General features: G+C 47.3%; 5 protein-coding genes across 5 annotated transcripts; 2 read left to right on the forward strand and 3 right to left on the reverse strand.

The window, feature by feature from the left end:
- Positions 1-305: 305 nt before the first annotated feature.
- Positions 306-2168, reverse strand: UBX3 (Ubx3p; the record flags this gene model as incomplete). The annotated part of the gene is made up of 1 exon (XM_018880776.1): positions 306-2168. The coding sequence occupies one exon, from the start codon at positions 2166-2168 to the stop codon at positions 306-308; it is 1863 nt and encodes a 620-aa protein (XP_018734614.1).
- Positions 2169-2457: 289 nt separating this feature from the next.
- On the reverse strand, positions 2458-5517 carry PIF1 (DNA helicase PIF1; the record flags this gene model as incomplete). The annotated part of the gene is made up of 1 exon (XM_018880787.1): positions 2458-5517. The coding sequence occupies one exon, from the start codon at positions 5515-5517 to the stop codon at positions 2458-2460; it is 3060 nt and encodes a 1019-aa protein (XP_018734615.1).
- An 859-nt stretch (positions 5518-6376) lies between these two features.
- OGG1 (8-oxoguanine glycosylase OGG1) lies at positions 6377-7456 on the forward strand (the record flags this gene model as incomplete). The annotated part of the gene is made up of 1 exon (XM_018880798.1): positions 6377-7456. The coding sequence occupies one exon, from the start codon at positions 6377-6379 to the stop codon at positions 7454-7456; it is 1080 nt and encodes a 359-aa protein (XP_018734616.1).
- Positions 7457-7744: 288 nt separating this feature from the next.
- On the forward strand, positions 7745-8749 carry BUD13 (Bud13p; the record flags this gene model as incomplete). Its single annotated transcript, XM_018880809.1, has 1 exon — positions 7745-8749. The coding sequence occupies one exon, from the start codon at positions 7745-7747 to the stop codon at positions 8747-8749; it is 1005 nt and encodes a 334-aa protein (XP_018734617.1).
- Positions 8750-8937: 188 nt separating this feature from the next.
- XRN1 (chromatin-binding exonuclease XRN1) lies at positions 8938-13392 on the reverse strand (the record flags this gene model as incomplete). The annotated part of the gene is made up of 1 exon (XM_018880820.1): positions 8938-13392. The coding sequence occupies one exon, from the start codon at positions 13390-13392 to the stop codon at positions 8938-8940; it is 4455 nt and encodes a 1484-aa protein (XP_018734618.1).
- Positions 13393-15499: the final 2107 nt, after the last annotated feature.

A 15499-nucleotide genomic window follows, 5' to 3' on the forward strand; every position in this document is an offset into this window, starting at 1 on the left:
GGGCTCCGCCCAGACCTGGTTGTGCTCGCTTCGCGAGCCGTGAGGGGGCCCCAGAAGCACGACTCGAGCATAGCGAGAGGAGCCATGGGCTCTGGGGCAGCGCCCCAGCCGCCGGAGGCAGTCCGGGTTCGGAGAGGAGGGGTCTGCCTCCGGCGGCTGGGCTCCGCCCAGACCTGGTTGTGCTCGCTTCGCGAGCTGTGAGGGGGTCCCAGAAGCTCGACTCGAGCGTAGCGAGAGGAGCCGGGGGGTCTGGGGCGCAGCCCCAGCCGCCGGAGGCGCACCGGGTTCGGAGAGAGAGGGGGTGTTTATTCGTTATCTTCGTCGTCGTCAGGGTCGGCTGTTTCTACAAGAACGCTTCCTGAGGGGTACACCGAGCGTTCGTCTGCGATGTGGATATCGGTTGAGGGTTCGAGCACTTTGCGGGGCATGGGGGTCGACAGTTGGAAGTTGTATGTGAATGTGAAGTCGGGTGGGGCAGTGGTTTCGGTGGTGGGTGCTGGCTCTTTGAGGAGCTCGTGGCATTCCACAAATGCATACAGGTCTTCGAGTGTGTCGGTTGGCGAGAAAAGTTGTACCACTCGCTCGCCAGACAGAAGCCGTAAGCTGATCCGGGCAGGTCGTGCTCCGGCAACAGCAGCGTTAGTAGTCGAGGATGGTGAACTCGAAAGAGATGGGGTGTTGGCTCCAGACGATGGAGAAACGAGATCGAGTTTCTTTCGTAGCTGCTGGGCTCGCCATTGTCTCCATTGAGTTTGGTTTCTTTGTAACAGATCTTCTTTTTCTTGTGCCTCACGAGCTTCTCGTTCTTGACGCTCTCTTTCTTCGTCGGCTTTCTTCCGCTCTTCTTCTTGTTTCCGTAATCGTTCTCTATCGGCTTGTAAACTTCGTTCATACGCGGAATCCTGCTCTTCTCGCAGTCGTCTCGACGTATCTCGCTCTTGTTTGTCCAGCACCAATGCTAATATTTTCGGGGAATGAGCTTCCATTCGCTCTTCAATCTCAGAAACAAACTCATTCGAGTCCATTGTAGCTCCCTGTAGTTTACATAGCACCGTCATAACAAGAACTGACGACGTCGGTGTTCTTGGACTGGGTGCAATCAGAGCACAGAATGGGAATTTGGTCACCTCGAGACCACTGGCTACTTGATATGCTTCCGACTCTTTAACATTACCTGCCCAGAATATAATATCTTCTCTTTTCAACAGATCAATCACTTGTGGTGATAACAGCACATTCCGATTGAAATCCGCTGTCAGATCATGCTCTTCCGATTGAAGAACCACCACCAGATATTTAAGATCAGTCTTGGCTTTTTCCAGTGCTTCTGTATATCCACCCAGGAAAAATGGCAGAATAGATCCCGATACAGACGAATCTTCATTGTTATCAATTGAATTGTTATCAATACCACCACTGCTGCTACTTGACTCACCAGCATTGGCATCTGAAATAGTACTATCACCAGCTCCAGCACCACCAGTACCAGAAGCACCAGTAGAAGAAGAACCAGTACCAGAAGTTGAACTAACAGCACGACCGGTTCCATAATTCTCTTCAAAAGAACGAATAAACCGAGCAGCTGCGTTTTTGGCGTAATCTCCCGTCTCTGATCCAGTATGTCTAGCAGCCCTGTTGGCTGGATAATAACCAGTCAGACGAGGCAAAAACGGGAACAACCAAGACAAGAAATATAACAGAGTGTTGAGTGCTTTATAACCGACATTAAACGGAAACAGCAAAACTGTCTGAATAATCGACACCCCACCACCATTAACTCCTGTTCTAGCGGCGTATATTGGCGGAGTAGGATTGACCCGTGGTGCTATATTCGTGCTTTCATACAGTTCTTGTTCATCCAGTTCTTGCATTATCGAAGTTGGCTGTTGATGATCTGATCTCTGTTGAGATCTTAATGATCCGCCATTGCTAATGCCACTATTCAAGCTTCCAACATCGCCAGCTTGTGAACCAGTGTCTGGCGTGTCATCTTCGTCCATAATCGTCCCGTCGAAGTGGGCTGTGACCGCCTGCTCCACATTCCATTCACACGACCGCAGTAGGACAACTGCCAGTTGCGGATCCTGGCTCCAGTTCGTGATATCCACAAACGCCTGAAACGCTTCCTGCTGCGAACCGGTCAAACCCTCGGGTACCGTTGTCGACATGTTCACTGGTGGCTGTGAAGCTCTAACCTGTAGAACTCCATCGATATATATACCCCGGCCGAACCCCAACCCTTATCAAATCTCAGGGGGTGGATCCAGGGGGAGGGAGGAAACATGCCTCCGGCGGCTGGGCTCCGCCCAGACCGGGTTGTGCTCGCTTCGCGAGCTGTGAGGGGGTCCCAGAAGCTCGACTCGAGCGGAGCGAGAGGAGCCGGGGGGTCTGGGGCACAGCCCCAGCCGCCGGAGGCAGGTCCGGGAACAGCGAAGTGGGAAAATAAATATTAAAAGATCAGATGCGTGAGGACCGGGAGGCAGCGTTTGCTGAGCCCACTCTGGTGATGACTTCGGGCGTGGGCTGTGGTTTGAAGTCGTCGAAGCGTAGTTGTTGTTTGGGTGGGACGTAGGTGTAGTCTTGTTTGAGGAGCGAGCGTTTGTGTTTGGTGGTGGTGGTGGGTTCGGGATCGTGAGTGGTTGTGGTTTGGTTGGCAAAGTTGTCGTCGTTTTCTTCGTTTGACAGGGATGCTAGGGAGTCGTAGAAATCAACCACTTTACGGTGAACCATGACTTTGTCTCGAGAGAAACCTGACACTTGGAGTCCGTCGAGACGGGTGGCTCGACTGATGGCAACATAGGCTTGCCCCTTTTCAAAGGCTTTGCGGAGATCGATTTTAACGTACTCGAGAGTTTGGCCTTGTGCTTTATGGATAGAAAGAGCCCATGCGAGAATCAAGGGCACTTGAGCTCGTGACGCCATTACAATCCCTTCTTGGTTCTCCAGGGTCCATGTCTCTTCTTGCACGAGAACGTCACGAGTTGTTCCGTCGGTCAGCTTGAATCGCACAAGAGGCCATAACTTGCCAGACTGTTTCCCGGTCGACGGATCTGTGTATTGAAGTAACCGTAGTTTAGCTTTTTTGCGTTTCCAGTTGACAGACAGACTGTCTCGTTCTACTTCTTCGTCGCTGGGAATGCCAAACACATCATCATCGTCAAATTCATTGGTAGTTGCTGTCGTTGGAGGTGGTGTGTCGCCTTTAAGATCTAGTTTTCCAGCATGAGCATCTCTGATTTCTTGTGTCGATAAGTCAATACCTTTGTTTTCTCCATACAGCATGAAATGATGGTCGTCCATAAACCCAATGACTGTTCCCAAAGAGCCATTGACAAGCGTTTCGTCAACGTTTTTAATCATCATCACCTGTGACCCGATTTTCAGTTCAAGCTTCTCCACTGCCATGAGATTGTTTAAATTAAATACATGCTCCATACTGGGTTCCTTTTGTTTATCAGTAGCCTCGAAAATGTGTGAGATTCCAGAGAGAAGGTCGGATCTTGACCGGTTGGCTCGTTCTACTTGATGTCGCATAGGAAACAATTCAGTAGGAGTTAGGCCCGCTGGAATATCTTTTAATGGTCTGGATAACGATTCAAATGTTCGGATGGTGTGGTCGCTCATGTCTCCTCGTCGCATTTCGTTCAACATGGTTGAAAAGGTATTATCCTTTTGACGGAACACTTGTTTGAGCACGTAGTTTTGAGTGATGACTTCTGGCCAGTACTCTGCTTCAAAACAGAATTTAAACTCTTTTTGTTCACCTGAAGTTTTACGGTCCGGCACAGGAGGCAACTGAAAAAAGTCTCCTGTGATGACAACCTGGATCCCACCAAACGGTTTATGTTTATCTGCTCCAGTACGTAGTCTCCTAGCAATCTGTTCTAGTTTATCAAACAAGTCACCGTCAATCATTGAGATCTCATCAATAACAAGCACCCGAGTTTCTTTCCACCGTTTGAAGCACTTTCTGTTGCGACGGATCTTTTTAACCAGAGTATCCACATCCTCTCTACCAAGACCAATACCAGAAAAGTTGTGTAATGTAACACCTCCGATATGACAGGCTGCGAGACCGGTCGAGGCAGTCACGGCCACTGCTCCAGGAGAATACTTTCGTCGTAAATCTGTAATAATCCTTTCCAAAAGAACAGACTTACCAGTACCAGCAGCACCAGTGAAAAACATGTTGTGTTCCTGGTGCACTACCATATCAAGGATTTGCTTCTGCTCTTGACTGAGGAAGAACTTGTCTACTTTTCTCTTCTTGAGATGAGGCAATGATATTCTCGATGGTCTTTTATGTGGTTCCTCGATAGACGGTGCATTTTCAATTTCTTCTGGGACATATTCTTCTCTGACCGAGCTGACGTTGCGTTTTTGTTGCATATTCGCTTTTCTCAGCTCGGCTCTGGCAGCTCTAGTAATAGCCACTGGCTGGTTCCATATCTGTTTTTTCGCTGGTGTTGATAACGGAGCTCGAGGTGGACCAAGAAGATTATCTGTATCGTTATACTCAGTGGTGCCATTTTCTATGGTTACTATTTCCATTACTGGTTTTGGTTCATTATTTTCATTCGTGACAATTCCTGTTGACCTCGTTGATTCATCACGTTTTTCTGCATTTTTTGCGTGCAACGTGGCCAAGGTCTCTGTTTTGTGATAGTCTGGTGACGAAGACCATGCAACAGGTGTTGAGTGGAGTTGTGATATTTGCGAAAACTGTGGGTTTTTTAGTGGTTGCAGCGGTTGTGATGGTTGTGATATCTGAGATAGCTGTTGTGGTAATGGTTGTAGAGGTTGTTCATGTTTTAGTGGTTGCAGTGGCTGTGATGGTTGGGGTGGTTGTGGCATCTGCGAAGGTTTTGTTGGCGAAGATAACAAAGGCCCACGATTATTGTCTATAGAGTAGCTTATTACCTTACTTCCTTCGATGTTTTCTTTAATTTCTATCGTGTCAGGCTTACTTGTCTGACTAAAGTGATGCAATCCCACATCTAATTCCAGCTTGAACATATCAACTGATGATTCCTGTGATTTTCGAGATTCTCGTAATATTGCTCCTTTAGACAATGGCGAGCTTTGGATTCGTTCCTTTAAAGGACTTGTGGCATCTCTGCTCATACGAGGCGGGTATATACTAGGAAATTCACTTTTTTCCTTTGGTAAAGTATTCACATTAGTCCGAACAGGACTCAACTCTGACTTTGCAAAACTTTCTAAATCCAGCACATCATCGGATGAGAAATCACTGGAATGAATCCCTAGATCAAAAGGAGCCTTACGAGTAGGACTAGCAGCATCAGCCTCGAACACATGTGTAATAGAACCATTTTTGTCGTAAGCATTCTCTATATTCTCCTTTGCTGAAAACTCATCATTCCCAAAAACGCCTCTTATATCAGATGATATAGGAGAAGAGCTTTCTAAATCTCTTAATGAAATAGCAAATCCGGTTCTAGAATCAACAAACTGCCCATCATCTTGGGGCAATTCGACATTATTGTGCTTGGACATGACCAACAGCTCTTTTCCGTTTACTTTCAAACTATAATTTCGCGGACATTTCCACTGTCGCAGTCTGCTTGGATTCCACTTCAACAAGAAAAGAAGCTGTTGGTGTCCTTTGCGACAGGCGAATTTCCACAATGTGACTGTGACTTTCGTTAGTATTCAACATTAAACATGCGGTATAAGTGTACTCCATCTTACAACAACTCACCCTATTCTATCCCCAGATTCCTGGAGAAAGCAAAATATTCTATATCTATAAATAAAGCAATGAATAAAACTGATTTGGACCTCTATCAGGATCAAATACTCTTCGATCCGTCCTATCAGCTCGTTATTTCATATACTTTCCAGGTCTAGGCACCTACTTCTCGAAGATGCAAAATAAAGAAGCCAAATTAACAGCTTCCAGCTCCAAATCCAACTCGAGCCTCCTCCAATGAAATTCAAATACCCGTAATATAGGATATCTCTCTTTTTTTCTTGAAATTTCACCAAAGTTATTTATTTACAAACTCGCCTCATTCATGTCCATCTGTAAGGGCCTTCTCGCGTTATTGAATATATACACGCTTTTTAAAGAATATTTTGACAGGTAGTAAGTGAACCGCGTGTGAGACGCGAGTAAACTGCATGATGCAAGTTTTAATTAATTTCAGCATCCGATACCCAACTCATTCTCTTATCTATTAACAACCAGTTGGAATTCTGGGTTATCACATTTTTCACAATTTAGTCAAGGAACTTTTTAAACATGTCACTCGTTTGGAAGTCTATCTCGTTAGATATCAAAGAAGCACATCTCTCCACAATTCTAAGGTGTGGACAGTCTTTTCGTTGGAAACAGATCGATAATATCTGGTCAATGGCTTATAAAGGTCGAGTTATATTCCTCAGACAGGAACAAGATAAATTATACTATTCATCTCTTTTTCCAAAAGGTAAAACTGAACCTGAACTTGACTCTTCAACTGGGAAATCTTCAACTACGAAATCTACTACAACAGCAGCATCTACAGCCACAGACACCTCACCAGAACTATTTTCAAGCGCGACATCCACTCTAGCACTTATAAACGATTACTTCAACCTGGACGTCAAACTGAGCTCCTTGTATTCAGACTGGGCCAAATGCGATTCTCATTTCAGTAAAAAGTCTGGTGAATTCCCTGGAATCAGAATTCTTCGCCAAGATCCATGGGAGAATGTGTGTAGTTTCATCTGTAGCACCAACAACAACATCAAAAGAATATCTCAGATGGTTGATAACCTCTGTATTCATTTTGGGGACTATATTGCTACACACGAAGGAGTTGCATATTACGACTTTCCAAAACCCCACCAATTAAACGATCCCTCTGTCGAAGCCAAACTTCGGTCTCTAGGATTCGGATACCGGGCCAAGTACATCTATAAAACCGCAGTCATGGTCTCAACACCAACCGACTCTTCATCGGACGGTCTTCCAGCTCTATTCAACCTACGAAACCTATCCTACGAGGAAGCTCATGAAGAACTGCTGAAATTTTCAGGAGTAGGTCCCAAAGTCGCCGACTGTGTCTGTCTCATGAGTCTCGACAAACACGACTGCGTCCCCGTTGACACCCACGTCTGGCAGATAGCTCAGCGCGATTACAAATATGGACGCAAGTACAAAACCCTCAACAAAGTAGCTTACGACGACATCCGCATCTTCTTTCGCGACCTCTGGGGTCCGTACGCCGGTTGGGCACATTCCGTCCTTTTCACGGCCGATCTCCGAGACCTCAACAACGGAGTCAACACCACCACTACCCCGACTCCTCCTCCAGCTGAAGGGAAACCCGTGAAACAAGAACACAAAATCCTCACCGACGACCAACCGCATCCCAAACGACTCAAAACCACCTCCCCCAACATCCTCAAACGCGGTCGACCAGCCGTCGTCAAAGTAGAGGCCAATTAGGCCCCTCTGTAGCATATTTATACTTCACCGACCCCCTTCGTGCCTCCGGCGGCTGGGGCTCCGCCCCAGACCCTGGTAGCTCCTCTCGCTGCGCTCGAGTCGTTTCCGCGAACAGTCCCGGCCGTCTCCTGCGAAGCAGGAGCAACCAGGGTCTGGGGCGGAGCCCCAGCCGCCGGAGGCAGGGTCCACACCCTGAGACCCCCTGATCGGCGTTGCAGAACCGAAATTAATTTAATGTGAGATACGGCTTAGATCTGATTTCACATTCGAACATTCACTTTTGGGACGATGTCGCTGGCGGATTATCTGGCCAAGAATTATCTTTCGGCGGACAAGAAACCCAAGAAGAAAAAGAAGAAGAGCGAGAAAACCGCGAGTCACGCAGAAAGCGCCGTGGTTCTCGAAAATGAGGACGTGCTTGGCTGGGAAGGCACGCCAGTTGGAGCTTCTTTCGAGCAGGAGGACGACGATGAAGACCTAGGTCTGCCCCAGACGACTGGGAAAGAGGCCAAAGAACCCAGATGGAAAAGGCTGGGGGGTAAATCCGGCGATTATACGAGTTTAAGTCAAGCAAAAATACAGAAGGAACCCGAACTCGATGTCGGATCACGGAGGAGTGGAGTTGAACAAGGGCGAGAGGAAGACAGTGAAGACCCATCGACGATGATGTCAAACGGAGCTCGAGCAGGTCTTCAAACAGCAGAACAAGTCAGAGAAGCCATGGAGAAACGACAACAGGCCGAACTGGCGAGATTTCTTAACGATGATGACGCTCTTTCTCGACAGAATGCGAAGACAATATACCGAGATGCTTCCGGTCGAGTCATTGACCTGGCAGCTCAAAATAATGAAAAAGCGAAACAAGAAGCACTAGAAAAAGTCAAAAAAGAAGCTCGCCAACGCGAAAGACAGCTTGGAGCAGTACAAAAGTTGAACCAGGAAGCGCATCGACAGCAGCTGTCTGAGGCCGGTACCTCGTCCATCAATATCCATGCCGATGATAGAGAACTCAACGAGGAACAGAAATCGCAATACAGATTCAACGATCCTGCCGCAAGGTTCAGTAGGTCAGTGAAACAGCAAAAAGAGCAATCACACGGTCAAACACGTACCTCTGCCACCGGACTGCCCAACTACAGAGGTCCATATAACCCCAACCGATTCAATATCCCGCCCGGTGTGAAATGGGACGGGGTGGATCGATCGAACGGGTTTGAAGCTCTATATTTGAAGAAGCAGAACGAACGTAGAGAAAAGAAGGCCCTTTCTTACAGCATGGCCATTGATGATTAATGAATGTAACGAAGATACCACCAACTTACAACCGCCAGGCTCCTGAGCCAGGATCGTAGACGGAACGACTCGAGCGCAGCGAGAGGAGCCACGGGGTCTGGGGCGGAGCCCCAGCCGCCGGAGGCAGAGCCGGTTCTACGAGAAATAATAAAGACTCATTATATGGAATATATAATACAAACAGGCGATTAAGCTGACGACTTAGCACCACGACCCCTGGATCCACGGCCACCACGGCCACCACGACCGCCACGACCCCTTCCACCTCGAGTGGAGTTAGAACCGTTTGGTTTAGAGCCAATTGACAGGGTCGACATGAGGTCGGCCGAGGCTTGCTCGTCGAAAGTGGCTGGTTGAGGAACGTTTCCGTTAGGATCCTGAGAAGGAGCAGGTTGACCAGGAATTGGGCCGTGTCCAGCAAACGGATGTGGGATCATAGAAGGAGGAGGAGGGTAGAATTGAGGTGGAGGAACAGGAGGCATTCCACCAAATACACCAGGAGGTGGTACAGGAGGGAATCCAAAGGGAGGAGGAGGGGGCATCTGGCCTTGAGGGGGAGGAGGTGGTAAAGTGCTTCCATAGTGGCCAACAAGAGTGTTCATGAGATTGAGTTGAGACTTTTTCTGACTCTTGGAAGTGGCTTTGATGTTATCTAGAACTTCGTTGTTGGATTTGGGAGTGGCTTTTGGAGCGCTGTTTTGGATGAGTGAGAGGAGGTCTTTACTCATTTGTTTCTCCGAGTCAGCAGGGGCAGCAGCAGCAGGTGCAGCAGGAGCAGAAGGAGCTGCAGAAGGAGTTGGCTGAGGTTTTTGAAGAATCTTCTTGGGAGCTGGAGAGGAAGATGGTTTTTGAGCGGTGGCAGCAGCTTTGGCAGCAGCAGGAGCAGTAGCAGCAGTAGCAGCAGGAGCAACAGGAGCAACAGGAGGCTTTTTGCCTTTGGTAGCAGGACTTGGTTGAGACTGGCTGCCAATAGTGAGTGGTTTCTGACCCTGGCTCCAAGCAGAAGGAACTGGTTTAGAAGGTTTGGCAGCCTGTTTTCCAGCTGACTTGGATTGCTGCTGTTGCTGTTGTTGTTGCTGCTTTGAAGCTTTAGAACCCTTGGGTTCAAACAACAGTTGTCTGTTGGTGAGATTGACAACCGATCCAGCTTCAACAGTAAGACCTCTGTTGCTATCCAATTTACCACCCAAGTTCGAACCCGCATCGAAATCGTCGTCAAACAAAACATCAAGCGTGACTTTTAGTGTACTGCTGTTGATGCCGATAACGGTACCACGACTGTAAAGCTTGACTTTACCATGACTCAAGGCAGACACAACTCGGTCTCCAAGATTGAATCGCTGGTTTCTTAGTTGATGGTATGCCTGTGAAGGAGCTAGTAAAGCACCTCGTGGTGTGGCTTTAATCAAAACATCCTTTACGGGATCCTCTTGCTGGAAGTATTTTCGAATATAGGCCTCAATTTTCTTGACGGAAATGGTGCTAAGAGCATCTGATTCGAGAGCCACTCGGGTGAAATCAGGCTTTTCAATAGTGTGAACTTTGATCCATTTGACCATTTCTTCTAGTAAAGGTTTGATCTGTTCCTTGGGCATTTTAAGAACACGACCCATATCTGGAATGGAAGAACCAGTCAGAGCCTGAAGTGAGCTCAAAACAAATGGATATGCTGTTCTGTAATCTTTGATCAGATTAACAGCAGCATATGAGTACTCCCATCCTCGTTGAGACTTGCGGGAATATCCCAATACCTTCTCACGTCTTGCCTCCATCTTCAGCATAAGACCCAAATCGTACTTTTTGTTCTCATACTCGACGAGATACTTGGAGGTGATTTTACTGAGGAAGAGAGGGTGGATACTCAATGATCTGCTTACTTCATACGAAGCCAAATAGCGGATATTTTGCTTTTCGAAATCAGCAGCTCGGGTTCCAATGCCAGGCTCTCCTCTTTGCAATTTCTTGAGTAGAACTTCTACTGTATTATGACCATGACCGTTGACAGTGACAGGATTACCATATCCAAGAGGACCGAGATAAATCGCTTGCGATCCAGTAGGAAACTCAGTCTCAACGGGCAAAGATGGTCTTTCCACATATCTCTGATCATGTTCGGTGACATCCTCTACAATAGTCTGGATTGGGAAAGTCTCTTCAGTCGACTCGTCGTTGGCAAACTCCTTGAGATAAGCACCATCCGAGGTTCTACGAAGACCTTGAATCTTTTGAACATGTGCAACAATCGATACTTTACCAATCTTAGTACCCATATTACCGTACTGTTCGATGGTACGAGCATTAGTCTTACCCCATGAACCCAGCGTGTGCTGAGAATGAGGGTAGTTGGATACCTGGCCGTCGACTTTTTCATATCGGAAAAGCTCGTCACTAACAGCTACAAGCTTTGCTTCACGAAGATATGGCCATCCTACATAAACAGAATCGCCAAGTAATTTTTCAGCAACTGTGGCAGGAGTATCATTAGCATACGAATTCTTCAAATACACCATAATAGACTCGTTCCTACTGGGTTGTTGGAAAACCTTGACACCAGCAGCTTCAAGACGAGTCTCGTATTCAAGAGTTTTCAAACTAGGGAATCCAGCCAACGAATTTTTGCCAAGTTTGACACCCTCACAAAGACCATTCACATACTGTCTACCATTGTTGGTAGGAGGATCAAGAATAACCTCGATGGAATGACAATGAGGAATGTCCAAAAAGGTTCCTGGCAGCGACGAAGGATACAAATAATCTGTTTGAGGATTAAACACAAACTGAATATTGGTTCCAAAGCCGTTTCGGGCTTTTTCGTCCGCTGTCAATTGAGACTCTTTCGACTCCAAAGCAGCTAACAGACGTTTCTCATCGACAAAAGGAATCTTGACAACAGCTTCCCAGTCATTCTTCTTACCATTCATATCGAGATCAAACTCACGAGGATAGAAATCAATAATAGGAGACAACTCATCACTCATCAATGGTCTATAAGCAGGAGGTACAAGGTTCTTACTTCGGTCAGGAAGCACACCCATCAACTGCTCAAACGGTCTAAATGGTTTACCCTTTTCAAACTCAAATTTGCTTTTTAATCCCTTTTTCATATCGGTGATACGAGGAGCATAGTGGTATCTGAAATACCAGCCCCAAGAAGCACATCCTTTATAATAATAGTACAATACCCATTGCAAACCCTCCAAATAATTGGAAGCCATATCACGGATCTTGTCTTCGTCTTTAAGAGTAATCCCAAACTTGGATTTGTAATAATTGTTTCTCCATTGATCGAATTTAGCAGAGTATACTTCTTTTTTGTGTTCCTCTACATCTTCCTTCTTGACCTCGGCATTTTCATACTTTTTCAACACTCTGTGAAGAGAGAGAATACGGTGGGTCTCTTCGTCCTCGTCCTCAGAGTCCGGCAAACCATCCACATCAAGAACCAACGAATAACGACCCTTGTCTTCAACAACCCTCGTATAAGTTCTCTCACCAACACGCTGCAAAAAGTGGATATCATCTGGATTAATATCAGCAGGAAGAGTAAACTCGGGAACAGCTGGTGAAACAGGTGTGGGTGGAACATTTAAACTCGTAGAACTAGCACTAGCACTAGCACTGGTGCTGACTGCAGCACTAGCATCAGCGCTGGTCGCAGTACTTGCACTGGGTTTACCAGTACTGTTAGCAGTGAGAATAAACGGCTTCACCAGCCTGACCAACTCCTTCTGTTTAGCAGTCAAACTCAACTTTGCAGATGCCTTTTCTTTCTCCTCACCAGTCACACTGACAGTCTGCAAATCCTCATTAAACCATTCAACGTCAATTGACGAATCTTCAAACTTCTTGTACTCAAACTTCGACATCTCATCGAGCCAAATCCCCAGTCGTTCAAAATTAATAACACCGGCATCACTAATATACCCGTCAGCGGTCTTCAATACATGCTTATAGGTTTGCAAAACAGTAGGTAACGCACCTTCATTAATGAGCAAAGTGGGCAGTTCTGGCAAGAAATCATTACCAATAAAAAAGTTAATCAGAATAAAATCATCCAAAACCCTTTCGAAATCAAATGGGAATGCCGTATCATCTCTCACATCGTCGAATTCGATCTCCAAATACTCTCTCACCAGCGACAAATGCAGCAAGAAAAACCGCTGGTCAGTCAACTCGGTCGATTTTTTCGAGCTTCTACCAAACGTTACCTCTTCTCTCAACAGAGCAAAATGCGGTTCGTGACTCAACAGACCCAACATAATCAAATCGGCGTCCAAACCATACAAACAATGACGGACATTCGACGGGTAGCCCTCTTGAGCCTTGGCATTTCGAATATGCTCCATGATCTTGTGTTCACCTTCACCGGGCACCTCGTGACCAGAGAGAATGATCTCAATGCCCTGCCAAGCCGTGTCTTCAGACACCTTTTTATTGATGAAATATTTCAGCTGTTTAGTCAACTTGGCCATAAACTCAGTACCGGGAGTAATAGCGTTCGAGTCGAACGGATCATTACTCGGCAGCTCGACACCTGACTCAATAGCTTTTCGCCTCGCTCTTTCAGCATCGAGCGCACTTCTAAAACGTCTCGACCGTTGCTGATTCATCTTGGCTCTCGGAGCCACGCCATCCACCGCCATATAAAACAGTTTCTGGGGATGGATCAGCGTGAACAAATGCTCGATATAATTAAAAATCGCCAGAAACATCTGCTCCTCGGTCAAATGATGCGTCACATCCGAGTCCTTATGCGTACACGTATGCAAAATCGAGTTCATATCCAAATACAAGTTATCGAACCTGCTCTGTTAGTCTCTTCTCTGGTGAGGGACTGTGCCTCCGGCGGCTGGGGCTCCGCCCCAGACCCCGCTGCTCCTCTCGCTGCGTTCGAGTCGGGCGTGGGGGTCGCACGAGCTCTGGGTTGACTAACTCTGACACCTGTAAGAGTCAAATCAAAGCTCCCCATCCCCGCGCCGCTCGCGAAGCGAGCACAACCCGGTCTGGGCGGAGCCCAGCCGCCGGAGGCATCTGACCAGTCGAACTTACTCTGGCACCTCGTTCTCGTTGACGAGCTGTGAGATCAGCGGCCATCTCTCCGAGACGTAGCGGAAAAATTTGGGGATACCTGGACTCTGTTAGAACTGGTGCTGGCTGGATCAGGGCTGCGTGATGACAAGATTTCACCATCAGGGCCTGAAACCACGCAAAAAAAGCCTTGATCTCATTCAAAAACCACCACCGACATCAGAAAGTAACTGTAATGACCAGAACTGACCAGCGAGTTCCAGAAATTATAGCACTGTTGCAAATATCTCTGTTACGGTACAACTGAGAAGCGGTCTCGAATGACGAAGACGCAAGGTCTCGAGACGGTAATATCACGGTTCTACTGACCCATTGTATCTATTTAAGATTGTCAAATGCTCTAGAGAATGAAAATCACGAAGCTGAACTACTAATAGCAATACTACTAACAGCAGAAAGCAGTCCACAAGATCGAAATGAAAAAACTGGACTATGGAACTCAGACAGACGAATCAGTAGATCAGTCAGCTCAACTGAATAATCACTAGAAACCAATCTATAACCAAAATGAACGACTAGCACCTAACGTCCTAGCGAGTTTTCTCAACCAAGTTCTCAGCAATTGAATTATGTCTCTGTAGCAGCTGCTCGAGACTGTGATGTATACGCAGTCACCGTTTCTGAGTAACTACCGTCGAAGTAGAGACATTTCATCGCCAGCCACGCCTCGTTTCTGCAGCAAAATGGGCCACTTATGGAAATGCAGGGTTTATCACTATTGCGGGGTTCGTCATGTGGAGATCAGAGCTGAGAGCGACCGAGCGAGATACCTGTATCACCACTTACCTCCTGATCTCACAACAAACCTCAATTTTTCGTCTTTTTGCAGTTTTTCTGTGAAAACAAACTCAATTCCAGGTGGCATAATCAGTCCATAGTTTCTGGTATAAATATATTCACAACCAGCAAAAAACAGCAGAGCTTTTCAGAACCTCACCTGTACTACATTACCAGTGCCATGACCCCAGCATCACCAGCCAGACCTGTCAAAAGCTGCCAAAATTTTCCCAACTGATTTTATTCCTTTTCTACTGACAGCTCACTAACTACGTACCAGATTAACAAACAAATCCACAAACCCCACAGAACACAAAAGAACCACGAACAGCCACCACCTAATTTCAGTTGCGGATCACTCACAGCTGAAATGCCCTGTCAACGGCATATTCTCAGGCCACAAGCATCTGACATTCTAAAAACACTTCACACACAGAGAATCAACGCGACCGTCCCACTTCAGCAGCACAGCCAGCCCATCCACACGGCCCATCCCACTTCAACTGCGGACCCCATCCACTTCAAACACGACCCTCGACGCCCCATCCAGCGCTCAGACGCATCCAGTCAGTGACATCCGCCCGGTAGCACGCTGCCTCCGGCGGCTGGGGCTGCGCCCCAGACCCCCCTGCTCCTCTTGCTTCGCTCGAGTCGGTTTCTGGGGGAATCACGTCAGTTCTGGGGACCGTCGACGCGCCGACTCGAGCGCAGCGAGAGGAGCCGGGGGGTCTGGGGCGCAGCCCCAGCCGCCGAAGGCACACCCCCCTCCAAAAACACCCCTAGAACGAAGATGGAAGTGAAAAAAGAGGATTAGCTTTGGTGCGGGCCACGGATGTTTCAGGATCGGTTGTCAGTTCTATAACGGGTATTTTCAGGGGACTTTAG

Source organism: Sugiyamaella lignohabitans, chromosome A, assembly GCF_001640025.1.
Source record: "Sugiyamaella lignohabitans strain CBS 10342 chromosome A, complete sequence".
Lineage (NCBI taxonomy): Eukaryota > Fungi > Ascomycota > Dipodascomycetes > Dipodascales > Trichomonascaceae > Sugiyamaella > Sugiyamaella lignohabitans.